Source organism: Mesitornis unicolor, unplaced genomic scaffold (genome assembly GCF_000695765.1).
Source record: "Mesitornis unicolor isolate BGI_N332 unplaced genomic scaffold, ASM69576v1 scaffold33729, whole genome shotgun sequence".
NCBI lineage: Eukaryota > Metazoa > Chordata > Aves > Mesitornithiformes > Mesitornithidae > Mesitornis > Mesitornis unicolor.
Genome location: NW_010207130.1, coordinates 13,440 through 22,012, shown reverse-complemented (window position 1 = coordinate 22,012; position 8,573 = coordinate 13,440). Strand labels below are relative to the sequence as shown.

At 46.9% G+C, this 8,573-nt stretch overlaps 1 protein-coding gene across 1 annotated transcript; it reads right to left on the bottom strand.

The window, feature by feature from the left end:
• Positions 1 to 2,491: 2,491 nt before the first annotated feature.
• Positions 2,492 to 7,801, bottom strand: LOC104546597 (kelch-like protein 6; the record flags this gene model as incomplete). The annotated part of the gene is made up of 2 exons (XM_010192025.1): positions 7,542 to 7,801; positions 2,492 to 2,657 (listed from the first exon to the last, which is right to left on the bottom strand). Coding segments are annotated over exons 1-2 (426 nt in total), but the record flags the coding sequence as incomplete, so codon positions are not given.
• Positions 7,802 to 8,573: the final 772 nt, after the last annotated feature.

Here is an 8,573-nt window from a genome sequence, read left to right as displayed (position 1 = left end):
CCTGTGACAGCCATTGCTGAGTGGCTACAGGATGGTCTTCAGAGAATTGGCCAGGTATTATCCTTATAGTATCTTGTTCATGAGAAGTGGATTAACACAGGATTGGAGATGCTCTTGGTGTCAGTAAGGCCATCAGGCTGGTGGTGCCTCAGCAGAAGCCTGGCAGCAGAACAGAGTGAGGCAGCTCGGGGGCATCCTCTGCTGTTCCCACCACAGGTGGCATTCCTACAGCAGTGATCATCACAGCCCTTCATGACAATACTCAGGAGCTTGCTTCACTCCCATAATCTCTTTGCTTCCACCACAACAGCCACGCTGAGGGAGTGGGGTAATACAGAGGTCCCAGGGAGGGCAGGAGGGGTGTAGACAGGTCTGAAGGTTCTTGCTGAGTTACCACAGGTGAAGCAGAGCTCTCTGCCACAGCACTGAGAAGGAGCTGAGATCTTGGCCCTACCGAGAGGTGAAAGGATGAGCTGCACTATCGGCTGCTCTGCTGAGGGTGCTGGGCTGGAGCCAGGGTGGGCACCAGCCTTGCGAGCGCGGTGGCTGGGCAGGTGCTGGCCCAGACAGAGGAGGCAACTGCTGAACTCGTGTCGCAACTGTGCTCTAGGTGGAAAAATTTGTCTGGGTCACTTCAGGGTGAGGCTTAACTGTTCAGCAGCTCCTGTTCCAATCCCTTCACCTGCTTCCCCCCAGGAAAACAACATCTCTGTGCACAGAGCATGCTGCGGGGGAGACTTCGGCTCTCTCTGAACAGCCTTCCACCTCTATCTACTGCCTGTCTTGGCTGCTTTTGGCTTCCTATTGGAAAGGACTAAGGGAAGGCGTAATTAGGTAAATTCTTGTAAAAAATAGTTTCTAGAAGAAGGTGGAGTATCTGTATCACAATATGTAGAACAGTGCAAGTTATTTCTTTTCTGCTTCTCTGTCAAGCCCCAGAGATTAAAAAGAGGCGCTGCCAAAAGTTGTTGCTAGTCAGATAAAACAGTTCTGTTTGGAATTTGGTTTTCTCACACGTCACTAGTGGAAAGGAAAGAATTTCCCAACCACAAATGTTACAGTGAATCGCAGAATTGATCTTTACTGCTGTTGATAAATTGAAATGAAACATTTTACTCTTTTAAATGTTTCTGTTTGTTCGTCGGCATAAATAGCAGAGCCCAGCTGGCAGAGTGCTAGTGCTCACTGAATCTTTTTCACACAAAACGTATTTTCAGTGAAATACCTCACCCGTATATAATGTGAGGCTTCAAGGCCTCATCAATCTTGATAGTATCCAAGACTTGGGATCACTGCTTTTAGTTGGACATTCCTGGTTTTCTAGGTTTTTGTAGTTTACTGTTCTTGCTCATAGCACCCTCATAATATCATTTACTAACAGTGTTTGATGCTTTTCTTAAAGCACCAGCCTTGGGAAATAAAATTTAACCTTCAATTTCATGAAATACAGGGAAGAGAAAGGAAGAAATGTAAGTCTATACTTTTGATGGTTTCAGAACAAAAATTAGGAATGATGCTAAGGAAAAAAAGTTCAGAAGAAAACAAAAAGAATCCAGAAAAGTGTCCTGAAAATGAACCAGATGTAACCTTTGAGTGCTACCAGGTTGCAATATCGGTCTGCTGAAAAAGCCAGTAAGGTACTGCACTCCAGCCCCAGGTGACATTAACACTCCACCACCTTTTTTGAGTTACCTCGGGGAGCACTTTGTGATAACTTTCCCTTCTCTCCCCACAGCTCCTATTACCCCAAAGGCCACAGGTTCATTTCAGAGCAAAACCTCCCATAGGAGATTCAAGAAACTGAAGTTCATAAAGAACCACGATGGTTATGGAGTCAGGCGTTTCTTGCCTTCTGTACTGAAAATACTGGACACACATACACGCATTGGCACTTGGCAGGTTATGCTGGTTGCGGTCTGTTAGCAATTTGCAGCTTGGTACCAATTTGGTAGACCTCACAGGTGATTTACAGGACACGTGAATACCTCATGGACCAAAGGCTGAGTAAGCTGCTCAGGTCAGACTTCCACAAGTCACAGGTCATGACTAAAACCCTTTACATCACGAGTCCTACAAAGGAGGATGTTAACTTTGGCTGGTGAGCCTCCTCCGTCTCAAGGCGATGGAGAGGGAGTCACAAAGTTAGCCTCCATCTCTGGCCAGCCATGCCAGCCACTGCCCATTAACTCCAGCAGGGTGGAGGACAACCAGCCTCCACAGGCTGACCTGGGCTGTGGGGAGCACTGCCCTGGCATCACCACCCTGCTGCCTGGCAGGCAGCACATGGGGACAGCTCGTGGAGGCACAGCCCAGCTCTTTGCACGGTACCGTTCTAGTCCACAGCTGCAACTGCCACTTTTTAACACGATGCAAGTAAATACGAAGCAAAATGCTTCCATGAAATCAGAGACGTTCGCAGTGTGTTAACCAGGGTACAACATGGTATTGCTAGATCAACAAGACTGGATCAGTGCATTTGAGTTATCTCTACCTGAAAGAGGCTGGCGGCTTCCAAGACTTTCTGTACATTTTGCTTTGTGATGAGCATCTTGCTGGTGTAGGTGTAGTCCAAGAGTATATTCATGGTTTCTGCATCAACTCCTTTAAGTATGATCTTCTCTTCATATTTCTCTCGCAAATCATTGCAGAACATGGCCCTGAAAAGAAAGACATTTATCTTTTACTACATCCCAGCCAGGATGAGGCATTCTGAAAACACTTGGTTATATAGATTTCAACACAGAATACTCATTGCTTCATATTTCATGCAATTAGTAGCAAAGTAACAAGGAAAATCCTTTTGTTGCTTTCATACCTCTTTACTCATGAGTTTAACACATGGATGGACTCTGCAGTAGACTTGGAGCTCCACAGCAGCCTGGGAACTTTCCTGAGTAATGCTCTGTGTCTACTGATGCCACAGAGAGTTGGGATGTCTTACCTGCTGGCCTCTTACAGGCTCTTACTCTTTCTATTCCGAGTACATGCCCACCTCATTAAGCCCAAATCTGCCAGCCACTGGGATTCTCCATTCTTCATTGACACACAGCACAAGTACTTTATAACCCTTGGCAAGGTCAATGCCCCTGTGCTTCAGAGCTACAGAGTGCTGCTTAGACTGAACCCTGAGGGCCAGAGCAGATCCACATGGCTGATAGCCTCACCTCTAAGCTTCCCAACATATCTTTGACTCCATTAATACCAGGGATGGCCCAGGAGGGAATGGCTTATGGACTTTCTTTGCTAAATTTTGGGAGCTTCTGGTAGGATTATGGAGTCGGTATCTCTTGGCTACAAAAGTACTTGAGTAATCACGAACTGGGACTAATGACTGCTAGCCAGAAAGCACAGTGTTTTCATGCATGTTGATACCACCTCTTCTTTGGTGGATAATACTGCATTTGACAGGCAACCGCCACACTCCCCTTTGGCACGAGTCAGATATTTCATGTGGGATATAAATCAGGAATTTCTCTAAGAGCTATTTAAGTCCTCTTTGGATTGCGATAGCTGCAAGGCAAACACACACATCTTCACCTGTGTTTTCAATTCATAGTTCTAAGTATTTTTTCCAATGTTTTTGCTTTTGTTTAGAAGTTTGATCGGCCCCATCTTGTTCACTGCATGCAGAGTGAGATCTCACATCATCTGGAATCTGGCACAACAGATTAGAATTACATGAGTTCACTTGTAACTGCGTTGGTGAAACACATGTGCAGCTCTAAAGTGTAATTAGAAGCACTCTTTACCCTGCGTACCAAGCCCTTCTTTGTTAGTCATGTACAGTGTTGACAGGACAGTGCAACCTGGGAAGTGGCCAGAGGCCCAAAGTCTTAGTCCATGCTTCTCTTGTAAAAGCGGTGCCAAAATAGAGCTGTGTGACTGACACATCTTACTGGAACCAACGTGGTAACAGTTTTCATTGTGAAGTAGGTAGGCATGGTGAACGGCAAATGGATGGAAGATACCAGCTGCTCGTTGCTGCTCTAAGAGCTACCTGTTCCTTGTCTCAGCAGAGATTTATAGCAAGAGAGCTGGTGTTAGTTATCTCAGTATAAAAATCTGTCTTTTGGGTAAAGAGACCTAACTTTTGAGCAGGAAACTTGGGCAGAGAAGTTGCTTGTCAGACAAGATGTTCAGCCAAAATTCTCATTTTCCCTTAACTTGTCTCAACTCATTAGAGGTTTTTGATTCACTGCTCATCCGTGGTCCAGTTTCTGCCGCCACTGAAATCAGAGCGTTTGAAAGACATTAAGACAAAATGCTCCTTAGCCGCAGTGAGCGCAGGAGTGGGATCCTCCTTGGCTTCCCTCCCTTCTGGCAGTGTCGAATGTTGTGTGGTTGGGGCATGCAGACAGGTGGCCCAATTGCACGGGATTGATAGGTGCCGAATGCTTCATCTGAGTGAGAAACAGGCTGTTGTAGGATGCAGGTGTTGTCTGCTCTTCTTCCTTTTATCTCTTAAACTGGTGACTCCGGTCTTGTATTTAACCAACCCTGTCGGGAAGGTGACATCTCTCACTTCTGTCCCTCAGAGCCGGAGTGTTTGATGGAGGTCAGTTGGAGATACCCAGCACGACACCATTGCAATTCTGCTCAGAAACCAGCCGTGGGACTCTGACAGAGGCTTGGCACAGGGATGTTGTCAAAGTGCTTTCACCTATCTCCTAATCTGTGAAATTGTGTTAGAGATGCTCTCCACTTCTAATCTCATAGGGTACGGATATACGTAGCATGGCTGCAACCTGCAGCAATCACACATGTAAAGCGCTGTGCTCTCCCACCAGTGCTCCTCTCTGGAAGGTGGCAGGGGTGAATGGGGCTGTACTGTCCAGGAGAGCTGACTCCTGCAGGGGCCTTCCTTCTGCCCAGATGGAGTGGACCTGATTCCCACCCATCCTGTGGAGAAGACCCTGAGACCACTCAGGACTGATCAGGCTGAGCTTCTCTCCTGGGGATTAAAACACTGCCTCTGAACCTCTGGGTTTGCCTGTGCATACCCAGAGAGGTATGTGATTATTTTCTCTACGTATTTCTGATGTGGCTACTATTTTCACAGTCTGTTTCCCTGGTTCTTGTCCATGTGTAATTCTAAACTAAGCCTTCCAACCAACATCTACTCTGAGAAATGCACATCTGAAGTGGGGTGCCCAGGGCCAAATTTAGATACCTAAAAATGGATAAATTCAGAAGAAACGGAGATAAATCTCAGTGAAACAAGTGAAGGGTTGCAGTTTGTGAAGCACTTCTTAAGCACCCACCTACACTGGAGTGCCTGTGCTTGGAATTATGAACCTGATTTCAGATGGCTGTGCTGGAGTTTGAGGATGCTCTGGAAAGTATTGCTTCAACCTCTCCCAGCCCCATTCTCCCACTACCTTGGGCAGTGCAGGAGTAAAGAGCTACTGGTCCACCTTGGTCAGCTCGTGTTTCTCTTCTCTGCTTTGTTACCTTCGCCAGGGTAAAGCAGAGAGTTAATGCTTTTGTGTCTACAGATGCAGGACATGTCTGAAGTACCCGTCTATCACTTTCACGCAGTGCTGAAGGAAGGGCTGGAAGTCGTTTACTTTGTTTAACTGTGTTTAAGTCAGCTGCTACAGAGCGCTTGCATTACAGCACCCAGCAGTCAGGAAGGGGGTTGTGTAACTGGCTGTTGCAGGAGAATGAAGCCCATGATTCACAGGGTCTCTTTGCTTTGCTGCTATGGTCGGGTGTTAGAGGCCCTGTAACAGCATGGAAAGTGCTCACAGGAATACTGTGATTTAAGTATTTCTTCCTTCTTTGGGCTTATGCAGCTTCTAGTGAATGATGGCAAGATGAAACAAGCCACTGTGTGAGTAGCAGAACTAGTGAAGCTCAGTTCCCTGCAGACTTGTGTCCTCCTTTCCCTCTTCACAGTAACCTCAGCTTCCCCTTCCCAAGCCCTCCATTCTGTCTCATTATTCCTCTCACACATTTCACCAGCCCTCTCAGGACACAGATCTGTGCTGGCTGCCTGTGTCTGGCCAAGCAGTGGCAGCTTTGGCTGGGTTTGGGTGCTGCATGTGTTGGCTGGCCAGGATGTGGTGCTGGTTACTCAGCTGAGCACCACGAGCTCCCAGTCCCAGCATCTCTCCTCTGCCTAGCAACTGATTGCCATCAAACTTGTGGGAATTTCTGTTTTGATATTTCAACTCTGTGTCAAACTTCATTGAAACTAACCCAAAGAGTCGTGACAAGAGGCACTGACAGACAGGCAGGCAGCATGATTAACAAATCTCATCTCCGTGGGAAGCAAGGCCAAACACAAGCACCCAGGGGGGCAGATCCTACTCCTGCAATTGCCTTGGGATGAGATGACCTCCATCCAGGTATCCCCCTTCCTTCCAACAGCTCAGGGCTCAGTGCAAAAGCAGCCAACAGTAGTTACCAGAAAACCAGCCTGGTTTTAACTGTCGAGGCCCCTTCTGACTGCAGCACCTTTCCTCATAGCAGAAGAGGAGTTGCTGTTTAACTTGTGCATCTGCTGTCCTTCCTGCACACAATGCTGGTACGAAATATTTGGGCATCTCTGCTTTCAGTGGTACATTTTCACACATGTGATCTATAGAATCTATCCGTAGAAACAACACATATGTCTGTATATTCACAGACACAATCTATTCGGAGATGATAAAATCAGAACCCCTCTTCCAGGCACTGCCAGCAAAGCTCACTAGACTCCATTAAAATTAGCTTTCTGCTCGTGTCACAAGTGGTCACAGGTTCTTTTTTCTCATGTTTCCTCTGTAGCTATTCAGTCATCTGACCACTTTAGCAGTAAAAAAAAAAAGAAAGAAAAAAAATCCCAGCCATGCAAATGTGATTGTCTAAATGATAATGGAAAATCTGTGCTAAAACTGATACTGAGTTCCTCTGTGTGAGTAGAATTTGTTCTTGCTGGCCAGTAGGCTCAGATAGGCTATCTGTTGTAGTTCTGAACGAATGAAAAATCCAGGAGGACCAGGAGAACGGCGTGAAGTGGTAACATGGCTTTCAAGCAGATATTTCCCATTGCCATTCAGTGTCAGTAACCCTAGGAAAGATGGACAACTCCTTCTCTTTCCTCCTCAACAATTTTATGCGATGTATATTTTTACCACTGAATCGCGATGCGAAAAATGATCGAGTCCCACAAACCCACTCCTATCTCAATAAAAACACCACATGATCTGCGTGAATATTCCTCTTCGCCTGAGTCCCAAAGGGACAATACAAGGGGCTACAGATACTTGGTTAAAACCCCATTTTCTCATCCAGTTGTCTGCCAAGCATTCTCTGTTTCTTTGCGTGCCCTCCAGTGGACTTGCTGAACGCTCGTATCAGAACTGCGGCAGATCCACAGCTTGGCACCTGCCTTATTTAAGGCTGCAACTTTAAAAAACAAGCTGGAAGATGTCAGGAATTACAGACCCACTGCAAATGTGCAGAGTTTAGCACCCAGTTTACACTCCTTGGTGATCTACAGTTCAAGACTAAGAAGCGAAGTTAAGTTTCTTGGTTTTCTTTCCTACATGCCTTACCTGAAATAGTTGCTCGCTGCAGCAAGGACCACTCGGTGGCAGGAGAATTCCCTGCTGTCCACACACAGGATGACATCCGTAAGGGAGTTTTCAAGCCGAAGGTTCTCCAGGCCATTCTGGAGCACCAGAGAGAGTCCCGTATCATCAAACTTAACCTTCTCACCACTCGAGACTTCCACCAGGTCCCCCATTTTCATCGAACACTCATTGTCCAAGGAGATCTCGGGCTCCTCAGAGCTCTTCTCCAGCGTGTCCCCCATTTTCCGGCCAGCCCCGTCTCATTCTGTTGGTGCTTCGATCTGTAAAGAGCTCCTAAGCTTCAGGCGAGTCACACTGCAGAAGTTGGGCGGATTTCCTGTCCAGAGGTCTCTGCTTATCTATGGCTGTCACACACACATAACAGGAAGCCTTGCACTTTCTCATCCTGTTAACACAAACAAAGGCTGGTTTTTTCAGTGAATTTCAGGCAGTATCAACGTGTTTAGAAAGGACTTAAGATGCCTGTGAATGTGAGAAGATTACAAGTGACAGGGAAGGCCTGCTTCCCACTCTCAAACCAGCCCGTCGTCGTTATCCAGATCGGCTCGTTGCAGCGATAGGTGCACCATATGGCTATCAAGTCACTCCTGGCAGACGGGGCTGCTAAGGGGAAGAGGGTTTTATTTTAAATTTCCTTTTCCAGGTACGTGATTAGCAGTCACTGAACTGGTTTGGGGTTTGGTTTTTAAGAATATGCTCACATATTCAGAAAGCCCCCCAAGTGGCTGTTCCTGTCCCTCATGACATCCAAACATTGGATGGCTTTTCTTTAAGGTTAAATCAGCATAAATCCAGGACATGGAGCAGTATCAAAGATCTCACAGCTGATGGTCTTCAGGCCACACTGCAGGGCACAGCAGTGTCCCCAGTGCATCCATGCAGCCAATGCCATGCCACCCATCCTGGCTAACAGTGGGAGCTAAAGGAGCAGGGGGTGTGTGTTCATCCCCAGCATCCCCACTGCTGGAGGTAGCTTGAGACTTGCAGTCCCCA